The sequence below is a fragment of the Fringilla coelebs genome (assembly GCF_963513975.1).
Source record: "Fringilla coelebs genome assembly, chromosome: 9".
Taxonomy (NCBI): domain Eukaryota; kingdom Metazoa; phylum Chordata; class Aves; order Passeriformes; family Fringillidae; genus Fringilla; species Fringilla coelebs.
Window position 1 is genome coordinate 26,758,697 of NC_140067.1, and position 23,076 is coordinate 26,781,772.

Sequence of the window (23,076 nt, forward strand, 5' to 3'; positions counted from 1 at the left end):
TTCCAGAGAAGATAAAAATGTAGTGGATGGAGTTTTACCTTGTCTGATTGTCCTGAAAGGAGTTTGTTCTGGGACGTTTTGTTTGTTTCTTCAAATCCTGTATGGTTTTCTAGATTTTCATTTGTAGTTTTCAGAGTCCTGGGTCTTAATTTTTCCCATATTTTTTTTTTCCTTGTGCTGTTTTTGCTTTGTGTCAGATAGATTAAAGGAAGTTATGATAAATGAATTTGTAATCAGGAGCTATTTGGAAGGCTGCTCCGCTATTTAGGATTTACAGACAAGAGATAACATATTACTTCTTACCTAAAACAAGACCAGTGCCAGATCTCAGTTCAAAACCTTCTTCTGTGGAAAGTTTTAACTGCATAAATTGTTTTCATTTCATTTGTGGAGATAGCAGTTTATTCAAGAAAGAGTTTTACAGCCTTGTTGCATTTTTCAGGGCTGTTTTACCCATTATTACATTTGGAAACTGAAGGACACTTTTTTGGAGGGTTGTGACTTGATGCCACCATCTTCCTGCTAAAATCAAAGTATTTACAGGGGTACATGAATGCAGATGAGACTGCAGAAAAGCAAAAGTGTGTGTTTTAAAAGATTTTAAAGGAGAGATTTAGAAACTGGCTGAAAATTTCAAGGAGTGCTTGAAAGAAATCAGCATTATACCGATCTCTGTGAATTTACAAATAATCCAGAAGCAGCAATTTGTTGGAAGGGAAGACAGGATTATCAGCTCTCATGGGAGAAAACTGGACATAAAGAATGAACGATTGCTACCAAACTGGAGAAGCACAGCAGTGATTTCCTTCTTTAATCCTAATCTGTTCTCCTGCTGCTTCATCTTTGGCCTAATACTGGGACTAAAGCAGGTTCCTGCCTTCCTCCAGATTGAGCAGCAGCCTTTTGCAAGCCGGGAGTGGGAGCAGGTGTGCCCTGTGTGCTTCCCGTGATACCGAAGGCGCCCCGGAGAGGCAAAGCCGATCTGCTGGGTCATGTTTTCTCCCTGGTGACACTCCTTCCCCAGCAGCCTCTCCAGCTGGGTGTGAACAACTGACAGGAGCTGAGCCTTGGGCTGGGAGCTGCTGAGCTGCTGAGGGCCGCCAGGATGATGGAAGAGGTCTCCATGGTGGTGGCTTACGATGCCCACGTGTTTGGGCAGCTGCGAGATGAGGATTTGCTGGCCAGCCTGGTGGCAGGCAGCAAACCCAAAGCTGTGGTAGGTGTTCCTCCTTTGCCAGTCATGCTCAAAGTTTGCTGTTCAGTGCCCTTCTTTGTTCTTCAGTTTCTCTCTTGATGACTTAGTTTCTGTTTTATGGCTTTTTCAGAAATTTGCTGCCGTGCATTAACAAAATGAAAATAATCTATTTCAGATGTGATTATTAAAATCGCTTTCTTAAGTTTAGGAGTTCTAAGAAGAAGAAGAAATTCTAACTTCTTCTTGGTTTAGATGAAGATTATTTGCTCAGTAGGATCATAGTTACAATAATATTTTTTACATAATTGGAATAATAATTAAGCTAATCCAGCTGCAGAGTCTTAGAATGTAAGTCAAGAGGTCAGGGTAGATGCTGTTTCTGGGGTGCAGGTACCCTCATCATGAAATCTGAGAGAAACAGTCCCTTCCTGGAGAGTGGTGATGTTTCACTTGTATATGTTTTGAAATCAGCATAAATATCTGTAAAAACCTTTTAGTTGAATGAAATATGCTATTTCTTCATAGATAGCATCTCTCTTTCTGTAAGTGGCATGTAGAGTGTGATCACCTCCCTCTGTCATGGAGATATCAGTGCTTGGAGGGAGCTGCAGGCTCTGAAATTTGGTGCAAGAGTTCATTTTTGGCCTCAGATCCTACAGCTGAGCCCATGTTGGAGCCAGGATGCCTAGAAGCAGTCAGAGGGAGTGCTTTGAAATAAAAATGTATGTATAGGTGTTAAAGTTAATGTGTAAGCAGGTGCAGTTAACATTTCAGGCTAAACACAAATTCAGCAGCCCAAAGAAGTGCTCATGGGTGCAGATTTGGGGCTGGGTGTGTGTTTGTACCCAGTCAAAGGAAGGTGTTCTCAGAAAAGGAAAATTTGCTTTTTTGTATCTTGGGTAAAGCTGTGCTTGTTTCCTGCTCAGGTTTTTTTCTGCCTGTCCATGCTCAGGAGATCTCAGATGCATGAACTCATTTCCTGCATCTCACGTAGTATGGATGAAAACCAGAATTCTGCCCAATCCCTTTTATTATGATGCTTTTTCCTGTCTCTGGTCTTCTTCAGGCCAGAATTTTCAAGGTCCATTACAACAAATAGATAATAAACCTAGAAATTCAGTATATAGCCAAAACCATGCTCTAAGATGATGTGGTCACCATCGAGGCTGGGCTCTGAGCAGGCTTTGGTTAAAAGCATGTCAGGAGTCACACACTTTAGATATGTGGTGTCCCTTAATTCACTGTCCAGCCACAGCCTTCCCTCTTGCCCTGCCCTGGCTGGTGCCTGTGGCAGCATGTGTTTTTTGCCTGCAGGGCCAGAGTAGGATCTCCTTCAGACAGGACCTGGTGTTGCAATGGGATTAACCTGAGCCTGGTACCGGCAGCTCTGGGAGAGCCTTAGGGTGAGTTTCTTTCAGCAAGGCTGATGAACAGAGGGTTTTCTTGGGGGATTCCTGCCCTGAACTGCTGGGATGTTCTAGAGCTAGCACTTGCAGTTGCTGAATTAAATCCCTGTGGTGAGAAGAGCTGTCATGGTGGCTTACCTTGTGATTTAACCCTTTGGGAAGTGCTGCCAGGATGGGCTCAGTGATGGCTCTGCAGGTCAGGGCAGCTACAGAGCACAACAGGAATTGTGTTCTGCATCTCTGGATCAGCTATGAGTGACCAGGAGAGAGAGGAACTGGTGTGAAAGCCCCACATCACATCACGAGATGATTTCTGCCACTCTGAAAATAAGATGAAAAATATTTCTCTGCGAACTAACTGCTTACCTCCTAGTAAACAGAGAACAACCATGGGAGGAAAATATCATTATTACTTTTATTTAGAGGGTCTGACTAATTGACTTTACTGTAAGGGTTTGTTCTGATCAACTTTTTTTTTTTTTTTTCCCCTGGAATCAAAGTGTTTTAACATATTTGTGTATTAACATGGGACTTTGAGCAGCCTGGTCTAGTGGAAGGTGTCCCTGCCCACAGCAGAGGGCTGGAACAAGATGGTTTTTAAATGTTCTTTGACCCAAATTATTCCAGGATTCCATGTTTCAGCGCATCATGTACTAGTAAAGAAATTAAGAAATCTTTTTTTTGTTGGGTTTACATAGGAAACACCTAACTGCTTTTTTAACTGGTTTTTGAAGGATAATAACTAAGCAAATAATGGTGCATACAACCTGAAGTTTAAAAGGAAGCTGTCCTCAGAATTGTGATAGGACTGGACAATGCATGGGTGTCTGCACTATGAAAGGACAGGACCTGAGGGCTCAAAAATGTTTTATTTTGGTTCTCTGCTGCTACATTTAACTGTGGGACAAGCTGACAGTCAAGATAAGTCAGGCAAATTGTGTTGACTCTCTCACAGTCACTTCACCAGCCTGCACAAAGGTGTGGTCTGTACACACAAAGGGACATTCTGCAGGAAGGATTTGTGCACATTTTGTTTTTTCTAAGAGTTCATATTAATAGCACAGCTGTGTTGCAATCTGAGGTTCATCTGCTGGCTTTGCAAAATGCAGTTTCAGTTATTTTGAAAAGCTTTTTATTACGCTGGTCAGGTTGCAAGGAATGAAAAAGAAAGTTCTGTAAAGGTTTTCATTCTGTGGCTGGGATGGTCTTGTTGGAAGGTTTCTGGCATTACAAGCAACTCATTGCAGTTCCTTTGGCTTGTGCCATGGGCTGGGGTGCACAGGAGTGTCCCCTGCACAGAGTCATGATGTGAGGTGACAAAGGGTTAATGCCAAACCAGGCCAGGTGAGAGCTGTGCTGCTTCCTTGTGCTTTAGGCCAGCCCTGTGTGACCTGACACAGCCATGCAGGCATGAACCTGGGCACAGTCAGAATTGTCTGCTGTTATCCATCATCACCTGTGTCCATCTGAGTTATCTGGGTCCATCCCTTCTAGCTGTATTTTTCACTGGAAAGCTTAGCAGTATTTTTATAATGTTGTTCTGATGCTCTCAAGCAGTTAAACAGGATGTGGATGATCTGAGATAAGGTTTTGTTAAATATGTTTCACTGTATAATAGCAATCCCCCAACATATATTATAATAAAATTCGTCATATTGCAGTGTCACCATGAAATGCAGTTGTTTTGAACAGTGTGGTCTTGCTTTCAGAATTTCAAGTTGTTCTGAAATTACTTTGCACAGACAGGGAGAGCAGCATATATAAGTGGGCTGCTGTGTAGTTTGTGCAAGAATTGAGCAGCTTTACTGTGGGGAATTTCAATTCTCAGTTTATCTGCAGAAAACTTGGACTCGAGGGGTTATAAAAATGCTATTCTAAGTGGTATAATCCTCTTAATCCAGAGCTGAAGGACGTTCTTGTGGAAAGCTTCATTGTGTTTCCATTTTCCTGCCTGCCTTGCTGTGTTTAGCTCTCTATTCAGGGGAATTATCAGCCATTTCATAGAAAGAATTTGTGGTTGCACACTGGCACACCCTGCCATAAGGATTTTTAAGCTCTCAGCTTCTCATCACAGCTGAACTGAGGAGGTTTAGAGTGGGTGGGTGAGCTGCAAAGAGGGTGAAGGGCTTGGGAGGGAGAAGTGCAGTACATGGTCATCCATGGGTTGAAGTCTAACTGGCAGGGAGCTGAACATTTTTGGGGGTTGCTAGTGGGGCTGTGTTTAACACCAGAAGAGGATGCACCCTGTTTTCCAGGGGGCACAAACCAGGGCTGAGAGGAGCTTGCTGAGGTTCAGCAAAGGCAAATGCAAAATCCTGAGTGGATAAATCTCGGAATCTCTGCTGGTCAGAGCGACCCCCAGATGTGTCACAAAGTCTCTTTTCCCAGCCCAGCAGTCGAAGAAGGAGTCAGAACTCTTCAGTTCTTGTTCTCAAGGTTGTTCATTGTTTCTTATCTATAAAATTCTTTCTCCAACCCGCCAAGGTCTGTCTGGCAGGTCAGGTTGAGCCACACTGCCCATCCTTGGGGCAGTGTTATCTTTTTATACTAAAACTACATGTACACTATTTACTATAACTTCCCAATACCTATCACCCATGTTAGACAGTGAGCTTCTACTCTAAACCAACCTAAAAATGCCAACATTGCCCAGAAGATGGAGGCTGGGAAGAAGAAGGAAAAAGGACAGGGCATGCCCAAATTCCTCCATCTTGGGACCCCGAGCCCCCATTCTAAAAACCTGAAAAAGCTATTTTTCACCCCATGACCAACTATTATTCTACTTAAGCTTTCTTGACTTGTAATTCTTCATATAAAAGTTGGCAATTGTTTTTTCCATGGGTCAAGATCAAAGGCACAGGGGTCTTGGGCTCTGTGCCAAGGTCTCTGAGCCCCCTGTCAGGGTCTCGAGTCCTGCAGGGCAGCCAGAGGAATTTCCAACAGATAAACTCCATCATCTCTGCAGGATGGGGACTGCATCTCTGGACAGCATGAGTGCAGGATGTCCAGAGTTGTGGTGGATCACCTGTGCACAGACAGGTGCCAGTGAAATGTGTCTCTCTCCCTGAATCCTCCTGAGCCCACAGAGCCCAGGGATCTTGACAGGCTAAAGCATGTGGAGTGGAAGGCTGATGGGATAGTGGGGTCTGACTGCACAGTGAAGGATGGGAGAATTGAGGCATTCAGCCTGAGGAGGAGAAAGCTCAGGAGGGATCTAATTGCAGTCTCCAGCCACCTAAAAGAAGTTCATAGAAAGCAGAGAGCCAAACTCTGAGGCACACAGTGACATTGCAATATGACAAATGGGTGTGATTTGCAGCTCAGTCAGTTCTGGCTCAGCACAAGGGAAAGCAGCTCTGTCCAGGGAGACCCTGGCATCTCCATCCTTGCAGCCCTTCAGGAGCAGCGTGCTCTGGCTTTGAACTGCCCTGCCTGAGCAGGAGCTTGGTTTGTGTGCCCCCTGGAGCCCTTCCAGTCTCAGTTTTTCCTTGAATCTCTAATTCTGTGGAGTCTTGCAGTACAGAGACCCTGGCAGCCCTTTTTGAAGCCCATCTTTCCCTGGAGCTGCTGCCAGAGGAGCTGGGGAGTTTGGGTGGTCACTGTTATGGCAATTGGCTCTTTCCACAGATCCAGTCCTCATCTGAACCCTTTCCTATCCAGCACAAGGAGGGATCCTGCTGTCTCAAGGAGCTGTCCCCACCTCTGTCCCTCCCTCTCTGTGGGCAGGAGCTGCCAGATTCTGTCCCAATCCTCTTGCCTTGCCTTTGGAGCAGCTCCCTTGTGCTGAGGATTCTGAGCTCCTACATCTCTCACTGTGGGGCATTTACACTCTGCATGAACATTTCAGGGGCTCTGCTCTACATCCTGCTCAGTTTTCTCCCCAGCTGCCCCTCCCAGGACTAGATGCAGTATTACAGTGTTGGTCCCAGTGACAATGCAGGGCTGACCTTCCCTGATCAGCTTCCTTTCCCCTGTCCTTGTGCATCCCAGGGCTCACACCAGCCCTTCTGCTGCAGCCTGGCTCTGACAGGACAGTCACATTTTGGCAGTAAGGTGGTCTGGTATTTCCTCCCTTCTCTCTGTAGCAGTGTTTATTCCCAGTCCCACACTGCTCCCTGTCCTCCTAGCTGCTTGTAGGGCTGAACTCTCAGTGGTATTGATGCAATGAACATTTTCACAAATAATTAAATTAAAGTATTTTTGCAGGTTTTTTCTGGTCAGCTTGCCCCCAAGCAGTGAGGTGAGAGGGAGGGGGCTGTGGAGGAAGAGCTGGGTCTTGCCCAGACAATGGCAAGCTGCTTTCCCAGCATGTGCCTCCCACTACCCCATCCTCTGTCCTTCCCATCTCCTCATGGGATCCCAGCCCACTCCAAGCTGCAGTAAAGCCCTGTGGACATGTGCTCTGGAGCCAGCACAGTGGTGTGTTTCAGCAGAGGTACCAATTCCAGGAACTCAGATGTGTGTGTGCAGTTTCTGGTTCTTCTTCTGCACTGTTCTTTCTTTCCGTGTGTCATTTGCAAATTCTATTAGCTGGATTCTATCTTTGATTTGCAGGCCACTGATGCAGTGTTTGATAGTGCTGGATCTTTGATCCAGAAAGACCCAGAATGTCACTGACCAAAAATGAAAGATGTCACTGGATAATGATTCCCTTTCACAATGGCTTTTTGACCCATTTCCTGAGCTTTTCAATTCATGCTTTATGGTTGTTGGATACTCCTTGGAGGGTCTGGCTTTTACTAAATAAATCCCTCATGTGGTAGTGAAGCCAGTGCTAGAGAAGACTTAAAACTGTAAAGATGCTTTTATCAGACAGTGTTGGAGGGTAGGATTTTTCCTTTTTTTTTTTTTTTTGAGGTGTCCTGTGGCTGCTCTCTCAGTGTGAGTCCTTTCTTTAAAAAAAGTATCTCACATAGCATAGTTTCTATTTTCACATTATGTTATAACCTAAAACTATATTTAACACACTACTTAAGAGAATTAAATACAGCATCACTTTCTAACATAACACATATAGTATTCATTTGAATATTTGTGAAATCCAATCATATAATACTCATTTTTCACACCCCAGGGTTCCTGTTGAGCAGAGCCATTGAGATGCAGAGGGTGTGCAGGCTGGCAGTGGCTCTGGCTGTTCCTGTCCCGGTGTGTGTCTCACTGCTGCAGCCCTTACCTGTGCAAAGGAAGCACTTCTGTCTGGACATCAGCTGCAAGGGCAGGAAATAATTGGCCATTTCCAAGCACTGCTATTCAGCTACTCAGGGTGTCTCTTCGTTACTAAAACAAAGAGAATTGAAGTGGATAATAAACCTTCCATGTGTGAAAAATGTGTATTTTATGATTGGTTTTTCACAAATATTAAAATGAATCTTATATGTATTGTGTTAGAAAGTGATGCTGTATTAATTCTCTTTAAGAAGTGTGTTAAATTTAGTTTATAACAAAATGTTAAAATAGAAGCTATGCTATGTGAGATACTCTTTTTTTTTTAAGAGGGGACTTGCACTGAGATAGCAGGCACAGGACACCTCAGTCTTTCAGAGAAAGAGAATTTATTGCTCCATTATCAGAAGAAACAAACTTCTTCCTGCCTCACTGAGCCCTGAAGACGCCTTTAGGATTAAGAGGAAGAAACTGACACTGCCCAGACAGAATCCTGTGTTTGAATGGAATTGATGCATCATGGATGAGCTGTATGAATATGCAACAGGCTGTTGCTTTTAAGGGTTAATCCTCTGTTAACATGAGCCCTTTTTCGGGCTTATTCTGCCCAGAAAGAGGTACCTGGACTGTCCTTAAGTCTTTGTTTTTATTGTCTCATGTTGTCCTAATTCAAATTGTCCAAATTTTTATTACTCTAATTGTATTACTATTTTTATAACCATTTAATTACTATTAAACTTTTAAAATTTTAAAAACAAGAGATTGGCGTTTTTCACACGTCACCAATTCACCAACTGAAGCTTATATAGCTCCTGACACCACAAGTAAGTCTAACATGCACCCTGTGAGAACTCAAAGCACTGCATTTATTCTCAAAGCAGGTAATATTGCTAAAAACAAAATACAACAAACATCAACAAAGCAACAGAACAGCCCTAGCTGTTACACATCCTCAGTGGATAAATATTAGCAAAGCCTATGTATTTGTTCTGCTTGTGTAGGATTTCTTATTTGTCAAATGAATTTTTGATGGCAGAAAGACATTTTGGGATTCTGGAAAGCATCTGCCACAGGGAGACCACCCTTTCCTTGGCCCTTTTTTGTAGGTGCAGGCTCCCCTGCAGCCTCTCAAACACAGGCACTGTGCTCAGTGTAAAAGCACAAGCTGGTGTTTAGAGTTACAGTTCAGGGAATCCAAATTCCTTTCCCTTTTCCTGTGGTGCTGCAGGACTGCTGGACAATGGGGCTTATTGAACATCTCTGTCTCAGCTTACTCTGAGTTCAGTGTTTTGCTAACTGAGCCTAACTGAGCAGATCTTTAAACAGCAGGGCTGCAGAAGAATAATGAGCTGTACCTGGTTCAGTGGATTTTCCTGAATGGAAATACATTGTGGAGATTCAAATCTGACAAAAGGATCAGGTGTTGGAAATGATCCAGCATCACTGACTCTGCTGCTGCTGGCTCGAATCACAGTAAATTGTGCAGGTGCTCTGTGAGTTTTGCAACCTGCCTTTCTCTTGTTTCTATAAATTGCTTTGAATGTGCCATTGCAATTGAGACATTTTGATAATGGGCTAATGCAGAGAAATCAAGTAAAATTCACAGCAGTGCTGGTTTCCTTTGCCTTCAGGTTGGCTTTCTGTAATCCTGAAGACTCCTTTCAGGAATTCTTAAACTTACAGAGCTGGCAAGGAGGTGACTTACAGCAAGAAGAAACATCTCCCCCTGCATGGAAGGGATGCTCAGGTGTGCTGGGGTGGAGCTGTTTTGCTTTTACAAAAAGAGCATTTCTCTCAGCTCTGTTTCCAGACACGAGGTAGAAAGATGCTGCTGTGCAGCAGATGCTCAGGCATGCTTTCAGCAGGACATCTCTCCAAGGAATTTCAGGGAACAACTCCTTCCTTCTGGCTTAGATGGTAAAATAGCATCTGACAGCTGGGGCTTTATTGTCCCCCAAAACCAGGGATCAGGTGGTGCTGAAGGAGCTTGTCAGTGGGGTTGGCTGCAGGATGTATGGGATGAATGGGATAGTGTGGCATGGTGGAAGCACTGGAGGAGGGCTCTTCCAGGCTTTCAAACTGGTAAAACAGCCTGGTGCCAGTGAGCCTTTCCCTGCATGGTGTCAAAAGGGGAGTTGGGAATTCTTCAAGCTGTGCTCCAGCCTGGAATTTCTGTTTAGGCAGCTGATGTCAATCCTGCTGTTACAAATGGATGTTGCGGGTTTTCTGTGCAGAATACCCACCCCAAATAGAGGTTTTTAGAGAGAAATTACAATTTTCCCTTTCAGATGTCATGCTTGTGGCTAAGATCTCATTGGAGATAGAGTTGTTTAGATTATACTGCAATAGTAGCTAAGTAAAATATTCCATTTCCCCCCCCCTTTAAAGTCCAATCCAGGAGACAAGTCTGTTGTGTCACCATAGTACTGTGGGGTTTGTTATTTCTTTTTCATTATTCCCTCCTCCCAGGAAAAAAAACAAATGGCTTTATCTACTTGTGAGCCTTATTCCTAGACAGGATACTCTGCATTGCTTTGCCAACCACATTTTAAGGAAAGGATGGTACAGTTGCTCATAGTTATCACAAATTAGATGAATAGCACCAAGTCAGTTTTTTTAATCTAATTTTGTTACACTACAATCTTCATTTGGATTAATAAAGTACTTAAATAGAGCTGTATTCCTTAAAATAGAGCTGCTTGCTTCCTGGAACTTGATGTAGTTGTATTTCAAATATAAAGTATTAACTGGAACAAAATGGCACAGTTTTGAGTGTGAACTAAGATGCTGCATGTGATTGGAAATTTTTTCTTGCTAATCTGCTGAGCTTCTTTTTAAAGCTCACAGAACCAAGCCTCATTGTGAAATTTCTTCTGATACTGTTTTAAATCATAAAGTGAAGGAAATGAAGCACACACAGATGTAACTCACATCTCCTCAAGGGAGAGGCATTTGTGGTGTGGCTTGTGAGAGCCTCTTGTGGCTGTGAGAGCTGGCCCCAGCATTCCTGAGCAGGCTTCTCAGCTGGAAATGGTCCTGATGGCAGCAGTGGGGAGAGCCTGGCTTGTGCTGGGGCTCACAGCAGGGCAGCTGTGTGGGATGGATGCATGGGAGCTGGGCTGGGCTGCTCCAGGGTCTGTGCTCACCTTTGCAGGGGGGCAGGATCCCCACCTCAGCTGGAATTACCAAGCAAATCCATCGCCAGTGAAACAGAAAATTATGTCACTTGCTTCAAAGAATGAGAAAGGAAGGCACTGCACACTTTCTTAGCTGCCTTTTTTTCTTTTTTTTCTTTTTTTACACTGAGGCAGGAACTAGAGAGAGCAAAGTGTTAAGAGTGGGGAGATTAGAGAATACTGGCTACACTGCTAATGTGGTGGGACAATGTATTTTTGGAGTGTTAATGCAGTGCTAGGTAGAAAGAAGTGGGGAGCTGGGAAACAGATCCCCTGCTCAGTTTGGCATTGTGGTGGTGCTGGAAATCAGAAATGAAGTAATAGGATTTCACTCTCTGCATCAGCCTCTGGCTGTCTGCAGTGTGTTCAGGAAATCACTTCCCATCTCTGCTTCCATTTCCTCGGCTGTCAGATGAGCCCAGCCATAACTGCCTGCTCTGAGTGCTGCAGCTGCATCAGAGCCATAAAACAGGGGGAGGAAGGAGTCTAGGTGTGATTTATGGATCCAGCAAGGGCAGGCTGAGCTGCCTGTAAACAGCTGAAGAGATCACAGAGTGAGGGAGGGGTCTCCTGGAGCTGAGCAGGTGCTGATGTACAGGGACAGCTAAAACCAAAGTTTCTCTTCCACAATGCACTGAGTCCTTCAAGCATTCGGTGCCATTGGGTTTTTTCAGGAAGCAGTTTTGCTCATTCAGTTCTTCTGTGTGGATGTTTTATTAAGATGCTCTGCCTGGGTGTTTCCCTGTATATAACTACTTACAACATGATTTTATACTCGAAGGCAATAAAATAAAACAACTCAATGAGATAAGATATTGAGATAAACAATTATGAGGAATGTTTATACACTGTAAGAGTCTCCTAAATTTGATAAGCATCAGTTCAAGCCAATATACCCCATGGTGCTAAAGAAAGAAAAAAAGGAATCAATATTGCAGAAGCTTTTACAGAGAATTTATGAGCACTTTGGTCAGGATCAGTTCATGAAGACTGAAGCATAGCTAGCACTGTGCACTTACTTATGGAAATGCTTACTGAGAAATCCCTTGTTGAATTCACAAACTGTTTCAGGGAATTAAGTTGGGAAATATGGAATTGGGCTTTTAAATTTCTTTTTTCCATTTATTAGTGTATACTCAGAAGAAGAAAGTGCTGCAAGAAATTATCAAACTCCTTGGAGAAATGTGGCTGAATAGACAGTGGCAGTGAAGTGTGGTCCCTGCCAAAGTTCTTGGGCATACTTGCTCCAGTTTCTGTTTTACAAGATAAATGGATTACTATTGACTGGTTTGTGGTAGGAGTTCCCCTTAAGATAGAATTTCACTGTATTTAGGTACTTCCCAGTTAAGGTTTGGAGCAGAAATAGATATTAACATCAGACACTATCACCTTTCAAAGAGCTGGAAGCTGTTTCCTGTGTCAAGCCTGATGCTTGCATGCTCTGATGCCTGTTTCAGGCATTATTTACTGTCAGTATTCCCAGGAAAGTGTTGCTGTGCTGGTTCCTTGCTGGAGAGGGTGCCAGGCACACGGGCCATCCCTCAGCCCAGCCCATGGGATGGCTCCTGTGGTGCTGGATGAGGGAGATGATGCCTGCAAGGCCCCAGAGCACCCACCCGTGGTCCTGCTCACAGCTGGAACTGAAATACAAGCAAGGAGAGCGTGTAGATGAGAAGTGGTGATGGAATGAATGAGAGGAGGAAGCTCCCATCCCCCAGTGCCAGGCTAAGGTGAGCAGCACTGCTCACATAAGAATAGGGGGTAAAGGGCTGGGACTGCAATCTTTACCTTCACTTTCCACCCTTATCTCCCTGTTTACACATGCAAAATCAATTTATAGACACACAAGCTTATAAATTCACAGACACAAAATCTGTCTTACGTCTCTTGTTCTTTCTGATGGCAGGATTCTTCCTGCAGCACTCACAGGGCTCTGTCTGTCTGTCTGTGAAGTGAAATTTAGTTCTTATATGCACTTTAAAGGTTTCAGTGAAATGCATCAAGAATCAGGAAAATCTTTGGTTGAACAGATCATCATCTAAGTTACACCTGTGCTGTGCCTTTCTGCCATGCTGCACCACAAAATCTCCCTCATATTTATCTTTATTTCCTGGTGGTTGCATAGTGGAGCACAAAGCTCCACAGCAGAACCTGAGAACTGTGTTTGGAGGGTGTCCTTATCACACCCCAGCTGGAGAGTTTTGATCTGGTTCTCTAAATGAAAGTCCAGTAATTGTGGTGAAAGGAGGGGATGGAGCAGGCTTTTGACATTTGATGGGTTTATTTCACTTAAAACACTATACTGAAATTATTTCTAATTTTTATGATTATTAAATAGCCTCGACAGTTTCAGGCTGCAGCCAAGACAAAGCTGGCTGGTTTGTGTTAGGAGGATTATTCTGTTGAAATGTATAAAAGCATCTCTTAGTCACTTCCATTTCATGGTGTTTTGTGTCATCAAAGTGAAATTTTCTTGTATGTTTGCCCAATGTCCTTCATGTTTTTGTCTTTTCTGTTTTCTCTTTGTTTGCTTTAAGGGGGCTGCTTTCAGGTTCCATCAGTAATTGTGGGAATTGGTGCTGCTTTATTCATGCTTTGCAGATCATGGGCTTCATGTTTGCTACTTACACCTCCCTTTGCTGCACCACTGAGCACTTGCTTGGTCCCTTTGGGTGCTGCAGAGCAAAGAGGCATTGGGCTGACAACCAGCAAAGAGAAAACAGCTCCAGAACTACACAGAAACTCCCATCTCTGCTCAGTGGCAGTAGGTTTTGCCCTAAGGCAAGGTGACAGTGGCATGTCCTCACAGCAGGAGGCAGCTCAGCATGATCAATGCAGGCCATAGCAGTATCTGCATGGCAGATCAAGGGAGAGCTTGTGTTTGTACTCCTGGTGGTACATGGCAGGAGGGACCTCTGCAGCTGCCAGCAGGTGACCTCAGTAATGCTGTCAGAGGTCTCCAGGGACAGATGGGAGCACTGCATACCCAACCAGAAGGTGAAGGGAAAGCAGAGGCTCCCCATGCCTTGTTGAAAAGAACACGGGCTCCTTCTGATCAGTGTTTGAAGTGGAAGTGTTCCCAGGATCCAGCAGCCTGGGTTTTGACCTTTCTGCATGGCTGTTTACCAAATTTGTTTGTGATTTCTCCGAGCCACCTCTCTGCTGGCTTGCACTGCAGCATCTCCATCTGCCTAGGAGGGCTCTGATGCCAGACTTTGTGAGGGCATTGGTCACAGGCTGTAATTTAGACATTAATACTCTCTCAGCAATAAAACCATTACTTGGATCTCCCCCAGGGAATTGTCTGGTCCTTTTGTATGAGCACTCCTTTGTTCTCATCTCACTTTTAACAGTTGTCTTGCTAAAGCATTGTTTCGGTGAATCATATGTATCAAAATGTGTTTTCCTCTTTCCTGTTCTCCCACTTGTCTGTGCTTTTTTTCTTCTTGTTAGTCTTACTAAAATGTCTCCAGTTCTGTTCCCCTTTAAATGTCTGAATAATTAGCAGCACTGGGCACAGAAAGATTTCTGTGATGTGAGCTGTATTGGTAAGTGTTTGACACAGCTTAATGATTAGGGGAGGGGAGACAGTGGGGAGAGACTTTATTCAGCAGCAGCTCTCCAGCACTTCCTCACTTTCCTGTTGGTAGGGAGAGCTTTCAGTCAGCTTTTCCAGCATTCCTCTCATTTTTAAATGCATGTTTCCCAAATCTACTCCACAGGTGCCAACGAAAAAGCTGAAGAAATATGAGAGAGAGTACCAAACCATGCGAGAGAGCCAGCTGCAGCAGGAAGATCCTATGGACAGATACAAGGTAGGGAGATGCTCTATGGGAATTTGGTGAATCCCACGAGGAGTGAGCTGTCTCCTGCAGTTAATAGAGGTGTGTGTACCGTGCTCACCTCCCTGGGATGTGCCAGGGATGCAGACCTTAGGGAAGTGAAGGCGAACTCATCCCCTTTCTTGAATAAGCATTTTGAAACTTTGGACTTAGCCCTTTTTCCCAAGAATATTTCAATCACAATTTGTAACTCTTAAGACATCTGCAAGTAGCCACATATAATATTTTTCTTCTTTCAGTTTATATGTTTGTAGGTAACTCTCCTGCTGTTGCACTTTTACGGGAGATCTTCATGAGCCGCAGAAACAAAGGGTGATTCAGCTGCAGACACAGAAAGGAGAAAATACACATTGTTCTAGTGCAAGCTGTGTGCAGTGGCATCCACAGAGACTTTGGAAGATGAACTCTTCCTTGGCTGATATGATCCTTATTATTCATTCCTGTTTATACCAAGCTTCAGTAATTTTTTGTTACAATTGTGGTGGGACCCAGAGCTCTTCTGGGGTCCTGAGGTACTGCTGCAATAGAGTTAATAGTGATGGATATTCCTCTTTAAAGGAGCACAGAAATAAGGTTCAGTTGTTAATATGATAGCTTGATAGTTCACTGAAAAAGAACAGTTCTTCAATTTCAGGTCAGCTTTGCTTTACAATGTATTTGCTTTCATTGTCACGTTCTGTTGCCGTAGATTTTGTGTGCTGGAGGCTCTGCCTCTGGGCACTGACTGAACTGAGAGTTTGGGATCTGGTTATTCCTCCCTCTCTTTGGAACAATTCAGTTTGCTCTAGGTGAAGCTGCCAGGGGTGAAGCACTTTACTGCCTGCTGCCCAGGATGGCTGGGAACTGACATTTCTGTCATATCCTTGTACTGTTTGCTGTTCTTCATTGTGCCTTAATATCTTAGTGCCATTGTGGTTGTTCTGGGGTCTTCCAGGGGTGTGGAGGGGTGAATAATCAAATCACACAGAGTGCAACAGGCTTGACATGGCCTGTAAACATAAGAAAAGTGCACCATGTTCAGAAAACCAGAGTATGGAGGTCTGTGGTGAGAGAGTGTGCCTTAATTCATAAATGTGACAAGGAAAACTTACAGGTACGAAGTCAAACTGACTTTTTTTTTTTTTTAATCATTTGTCTGTGAGAAAATTATATTTTAAGTGTAGGTTTTTTGCTGTCAAAGGGTGGAGATTTTATTTTTTATGAGACTTAGGACTGCTGTAGCTGCTGAGAACCAATAGCAAGTATGACCTATTTGGAAAAAATCACAACTGGCTGCTGATTAACTTTTAAGTATTTTCCTAGTGGTTCACTTATAGTACTGTGGAGTTAAAATAATGCTTAGGAAACAAAGAGGGGTTCTTTAAAGCTTGGTGGAAGCGTATTAACTAGTTAATCCTGGTCAATGCACTGTGAAGAACATTATCCAAGCTACAAATGAGGATATAGGAAGTGACTCTTGGGCCACTGTTGATGTGAGTCACTGTCACAGTCAAGATCACAGCCCAGGGTTTTGGCTTGTGCTGCTGAATCTCACTGTGGATTTTTTTATTAAGCTGTGTTGGGTCTGATCCTCTTAAGGATGCTGTGATTAGAGAGTCCCTGTAATATAGGTTAGTTGCACATTAACTTCAAAGTCTGGACACGTTTTTCAGTTGATGGGTGTCATGGAAAAATGCTTGTAAATGTTCTTTGTTCCTTGTCTTGCTTGTTAGATTTTATTGATATGTGAAGTTGAGGTTTTGTAGGAACTGACATTTCAGGAGTGTTTCCAAAGGCAGCAAGAAAATGTCATTGTGTGGATCCTCCCAGGCAGCACGTGGAGAGCCAGCCTTGCTTTTTGCTTGTCCTTTAGGAGAGCACTCTGCAGCCTGCATGGTCAGAGATGCATTTCATTTGGGCAGCACCTGTGCAGGGCTTCCAGCAGCCAGGCTTGGCTTGGGAAAGGACAAAAGCCAGCCTTGCCTGCAGGCACAGCACTGCTGTCAGCTCCTGCTCTGTGGGCTGTGCCCCACTGCCCTACAACCTTGGAATTTTTACAGTTTCCCTTCCCAAAACAAAGTGAGGGTTTTGCTGCCTAGGAAGGGGATGTTTCTTGGATGGGATCACTGGAGTAGAGATCCCTGCAGAATGTTCCTCATATGGGTCAAGAAGGAAAAGAGCTTTAAATCAATTGATAGTTTTTAGCTATAGTTTTTAGAGTTGCTGTTACCAGCAGGAATTTGTCAGGCCCACAGAGGCAGGGGCTGTAGTGAGCTGCAGAGATGAAGGATGTCTGAGTGAGGCACCTCCCTGTGACCCTGCCCTCAGAGGGAGTCTTGAGAACAAGGGAGATGGGCTGGTTCTGCAGTGTCTGGAACCAGCTGTGTTTGCCTGACAGGTTCAGTTCATCTGCTCCCATGAGCTGTGCTAAACACACAGCAGTTCCTGCCCAGCACCTGTTTTACATGGTGGGATTTGATTTACCAGAGGAACAGTATTAAAGAGTGCCATTATTTTTGATGTTTGTTTCGTTCTGTATTTACAGGTATTATTTAGGAAAAGTTTTTCTAGACATGTTTTCACTTTATTTTCTATTGTTTTTAACAAATTATCACATTTTTGTCAGATTTTTAAAAGGTGCAAAAGTGAAATATGTTCTAAATTGTTGTTTGTCACCAAATCTTGTAACTTTTAGTTAAATTACAAATTCCCTATAGAAGCTAGGAAGAAAAGTGAGTCATATGTGTAAAAACAATAGGAATAGATTTCAGGTTGATGTTTTTCTAAATATTATGGAGTTTTGTTTCTGTGTTTGAGAATGCCACATGTAACAAGATTTGGGTTGACTTGATGAGAAAATTCCAGAAGTGAGCCTGGGAACTGATTTAAAATAAAGAGGATGTAGTTATACAAAGAAGGGCTGGAGTTTTGCAAGCAGATGCTGCTGTTCTCTCCTTTTCCTCTGTTGACCTCCTTGTGCAATGGAGAAGTTGTGTGAATAAATGTGTAATTTGGACATAACAGCCTTCTCTGTAACAGCCTTCTCTGTGTTTTGAAGGGGAAGCAAAAATTAATACACTGATCATCTTTATTCAGTCAGGGGTACTGAATGTTAACCATCATGAGGAAAATCATGGTGACTTTTGCTGTGGGACATTGTCTGTTGTTTTCTTAAAAGATGTGCTGGGGCACTTTGGGGAATGCTTCTCCTGAGTCACCAAACAGAAAACACAACTCTGTGTTGCTTACCACGAGAGGCTTTCCTGGATTGCTTGCTGTAAAAGCTTTTTGGGTTTCTAGATGGAGGCTCACAGGATTTTCCTTTGGAGCTCCTCCAACATCAAGAGCCCTTTCCTTTGAGTTTATGAAGACCTCAGTTTGCTCACATCCAGAAAGTGAATTTTAGTCAGTGTTTTCATTCCATCATTGAGGAGCTGTTCATACTCAGAGTTTGGATATCTTGATTTAACCCAGCCAGCAACTCAGGCAGCTGCTTGCTCACTCCACCACAAGGGTGGGGGAGAGAATCCCCAGAGTAATAGTGACAAAACTTGTGGGTTGAGATGAAGACACTTCAGCTGACAAAGCTGAACAAGGAGCTCAGCCACCCCTTCCCAGGGGCAGGTAGTTGTTCAGCCATCTCCAGGAGGGCAGGGCTCCATCACACGTGTCAGTGACTTGAGAAACCAAATGCCATCACTCCAAAGGTCCCTCTCCTTTCTCCTTCTCCCTGTTTTACACACTCAGCGTGGTGCCCTGTGGGCTGGACTGTCCCTTGGGGTGGGTTGGGATCAGCTGTGCCTCCTCCCAGCTCGGTGTGTACCCCCAGCCCCCTCACTGGCGAGGAGCTACAAGAAGCAGAAAAGGCCTTGGCTCTGTGCAAGCCCTGCTCAGCAATAACCAAACCATCTCTGTCCTATCAGCACCTTTTCCAGCACAAACCCAAAATATACTAACCACCACGAAGGAAACTAACCCTCCCCGAGCCAAGGGCAGCACAGGGTGTTGCTGAACAGAAACAGAATTGCTTAACGAGGTTGGTGACTCATTACACCCCAGCTGGGTACAGCACAGAGAGGATGCATCACGGCCACTAATCTCCTCAGGAATTGCTCCTTGGTGCAGCCTGGAAGGGAGCAGAGGGTGGAGTTCAGCCTTTCAGTCATCCTGAACTGAGGCTTGCCTCCTGCTTTCAAGTTTGTCATCTTCTTTCCACCCAGTGTGTGATGGAAGCGGGAGTATCTCTCTCTAAAACTCTTAACAAAAAACCCACTGAAGAATAAGCAACTTTTTTTTTTGTATTAGAAATTTCTTTATATCCTGTTTTCACTGTCTTTACACCAATGGTTGAAAGCAGTAATTGGTCTGTGACTTTACAGGAGGTAAGTTGATTTGTGTTTGTGTGTATCAGCTTTGTTTGTCCTCTTTGGAAATGCAGTATCCTCCTTTTAAAAGCTAACCTGAGTTCACCAGCCACCTTCAGTAACCAGGAGGAGGAATTTGGGAAAGAGGGATCTGTTATTTTACTGACTGTAGAAACTGAGCAGTTTCTGAGGCTGAGGAGAAGGAAATGGTTGTCATAGTAAATGTAGTGTTGTGGAGAGGAGGCAGGAAGCTGTCTGTTTACACCAGGGACAACTAGCAGGTCTGACTAGTTGGCTGATGCCAGTTAAAAATGCTGCCTCTGATGTGAGTCCTGCTGTGACAGACCAGCTCCATCTGCTGAACTTTGTCATTGTGAGCATATTTCATAAAACTCTAAATATTTCCCAGCCTATGGAAATAGCTTGCTACACATGAAGAGCGCTGTTTGCTCTTTCTGTCTTTACCGTGTCCTGTTAGTTTTTATTTTAAGACTTAGGCAGAGTTAGTAGTTTCCTCCTGAGAAGGGAGGCAGTTTTACACTGCTGGACCTGGGGGGAGGAGCTGCAAAAGACAAACCAGCTAATCGGGCATACTGCCCTGGGTGGAGGAAGAGGAAAGGTGGTCCTGTGAGAACCTTTCAGCCGGACACTCAGAGTTTGGTGAATGAGCTAAAAACATCTTGTAGCTATTGACTGGATGCCCAAGGTAAGAGATCTTTAACTCACTGCCAGCCTGCCCCGTGAATCCCAGTTTAAGAGGAGGATAGTGCATTTCCAAGCACAGAGCTTGCTTACCCACTTGTCTGCAAATGCAAAGCAGGAGCTCTCAGCCTCACACTGCGTGCCTCGCTTGGCAGACACTGAAGCTTTTGGCAAAGACGGAGCAAAAATGGTAAAGCCAACCTGGTTATTTTGTGAAAGTCATAAGAATTTGCTGCTTTCTTTCTCTAAGCAACATCCCTGTGAAAAGGTATTGGTGCTGCAGAACCTGGTCTGACTGAGGTCTCAAGTGTTAGGTGAACTCAGGTTCTGACAACTGGCAAGAGCCGAGTCTATAAAAATCAGCATTTCTAAGATGATCTGAATGAAATACAGGAATAAAGATGTGTCAGAGATTGTTATTAGTATTATCATTATTGACTGCAATTTGGTTTTACACTTTAAAGCTTTTATGATGTTTACGGAAAAATTTTACTTTAATTTTTAAAATTCCTTGTCCCAAACAGATTAAAGTGCATTTAAAATACGAAAGATCCCCAAAGCTGTGTATGTTTTAGCAGTGGTTATTTTAACTGGGTTAAGACAAAGGCATTTTATTTAGCTTTGGTACAAAACAAGTTATTCAAAGTACAATCTTTTGGAAGGGAAACCATCTTACTTCCCTGTGCAGGGCAGTGCCTATTCTAGTTACACAATAGGGTCCCATTAACAAGGGAAATTTGTAGAGGTTCCACTTCCTGCCACAGAGGAAGTTCCCACACAGAAGGGACCTTTTTTTGCATCCTCTTAGAGCTCCTGTTTTTGTTTAAGACAAGCATGCAGAATCTGCTTGCAACAGAAATAAAAATTGCAATTTCTTAGCTGGTGAGTAGGAAGAAGTGAAAACAGGTGAATAACTTATGCAAGAAATCAGATTTTGTAGGAGTGCATTCACTGAACAACCCTTGAAAAATGTTATAAGTGCTAATATATATTATTATATATGATTGACTTTTACTGTTACATTTGGACTTCACTGTTCTGTTTTGGAGAACATAAGTTACCTTTCAGGTGAGAATAAGTCCTTTTTGAAATTTCAGCATATAGGTTATTGTTTTTCCACCTATGAGTTTTCATATGAACATGGTGCTTTTCCTTGAATTTCCATAGTGCAGAGATTCCCCCTGCAGCTTGTTTTGGTATAGATATACAGTGATGGAATGCCAGCACAGTTTTTTTGTCTTAAAATCCTTTAGGAGGAAGGCACCTCTGCCTGTCCCACCTGGCTGTGTTCTTCTGAAAATGAGGAGTTGTATTTGATGTTGAACCCCTAGAAGTCCACTGACCCACAGTGGTTCTTTTTCTCAACTCTAGAGCAGCAGTCACAGATTTCTAAAAATCATGAATGATTGTTCATTCTCCTGTTCTTTCACCTCCTGTGGTTAATGCTCCAGATAGTCATTTCTGCCTGTGTGGAGTGGGCAGGGAGGGCAGTGAAGCAGAAGCCTGCAGGCTCCAAGTTGTGCATTTTGTGTTCCTGTCACTGCCCCCAGCAGGTCCTGGGGGCTGAGCTGCCCTCTCCACCTGGCACTGTAAGGTACACCCTGGTGTCACTGGCATGAGGTGCAGAGCAGTGCACAAATGGTGGTACAGGATGTTGGAGCTGTAGGGAGTTCCCTGCTAAATGCTGTTCTTTGCTGGCCCCACAGGAGATGGGAAGTTGGCCCTGCATCACCTACAAAGTGGACTATTTTTATGGATCCCTGCAGACAGGATTTTGTAAAGTGGAGCAGGACAGCTTTCTGCTTTGCTTGGAAGCATTATTATGAGTAACTGTTAATTGGTCCCTGTTCACTGATGCTGGGGGGGGATTTATCTGCCTGGTTTCTTTAGATGATGAGCAAGCAGAAACCAAGTGCTTTTGTGGAGAGGTCAGTGTTTATTTTTGACAGGGAAACACTACAATCAGTGTGTCCCTTTCACAACACAAACCAGTGGGATGTAAGTGGAATAGCTGCATTTGCACTGCTGGCTTAATTCACTGTTGTTTCCCAGAGCAGCAGTCCTGTCTTAATGTGCACTCTTGCCTTCTCAGTGTTTGGCACACACCATGCACTTGCTCATTGCTCATCATGAGGATTAATTTCCTTTCCTGGTTGTTCCTTTCTTTCCACAGAGGGAGAACCGCAGGCTCCAAGAAGCAAGCATGAGGCTGGAGCAGGAGAACGATGACCTTGCCCATGAGCTTGTGACCAGCAAAATTGCCTTAAGGAATGACCTGGACCAGGTAATGGGAACAGAGCTGGCTCCCAGCTCAGGCCTGGCAGCAGCAGCTGGAGGAGCCCTGCTTTGTGCTCAAGTGAAAGCATGAACACACTCAAAGTGTGATTATTGTTTGCCTTTATTTTCCTGACAGCCTCGCTCCTAGCTGCACTCAGCTGTATTTCTGTGTGCCATGTAGGCATTCAGTGGGGTCTGGCCAAGACTGATTGCATCTCCTCTGCTGGGGATTGTTTAGAAAACGTAGGCCATAACCTTTAGGCAGATAGCAAAGAACAAACATTTCCTTGAAAAAGGTGTCATGTAGTTCTTGGGAGACTAATTTCAAGCATTGCAAAACGTCTGTGTGGATCTGTTTTTCACAGCACTTCTAGTACAGCCAACAAAATTCAGAGATAATGAAGTGGCACAGCACCAAAAATTCAACGGGCTCCTGGGTGTTCACTGATAACTGCTGGTGTCCCTGTGGAGGCTGGAATGTGGAGGGCAGCAGCATTCAGAGCCCTTTGCCCCAGACACAATGGTGTTCAGAGAACCACACATTCAACCCTCCCTTTCTACACTGCAGGTGCTTGGAGAAACAGGAATGAGCACAAAAAAGGAAGAAAGATTTGTAGTTCCTTCAAAGCATATCTTAAACAGGCCTTTCATCAAAAGTATCCTTGTAATCCCCAAATACTTTTGTTCTAAGATGTTTATCTCATCAGTTTTCCATTCTTGCACCATTTGTTTTCCTTTCTCCTCCCATACAGCCTTATTGCACACACTAAGCAATGAAGGAATCCTTAATCCATCTCTTCAGTCACAGAGATGGTGGGGCTGGTTCTGCTGCCCTCAGACACCACCAATATCCTCATTAATCTTTATTGCTGTGGCAGAAAGATAAGCTGATACCACCACAGTGGTAGAAAACCAAACTTATGCTCAGAGACAAGTTCTATACAGTTACTTGTTTCCAATGTCCTTTTC

General features: G+C 43.9%; 1 protein-coding gene across 9 annotated transcripts in view; it reads left to right on the forward strand.

Moving 5' to 3' along the window:
• RABGAP1L (RAB GTPase activating protein 1 like) overlaps nucleotides 1-23,076 on the forward strand; it is a gene marked incomplete at its 5' end in the record, with an annotated part of 219,193 nt that overhangs the window by 189,725 nt on the left and 6,392 nt on the right. For 5 of the 9 annotated variants that reach the window (XM_084211137.1, XM_084211136.1, XM_084211138.1 and 2 more), the window contains 2 exons: nucleotides 14,666-14,758; nucleotides 22,004-22,114. In XM_084211137.1, coding sequence (XP_084067263.1) covers nucleotides 14,666-14,758; nucleotides 22,004-22,114 — 204 coding nt within the window. Of the gene's footprint in view, nucleotides 1-1,105; nucleotides 1,217-14,665; nucleotides 14,759-15,024; nucleotides 15,672-18,870; nucleotides 19,147-19,172; nucleotides 19,835-22,003; nucleotides 22,115-23,076 lie in introns of those variants that run through there. The other 4 variants (XM_084211142.1, XM_084211140.1, XM_084211143.1 and 1 more) reach the window with 4 other exon arrangements.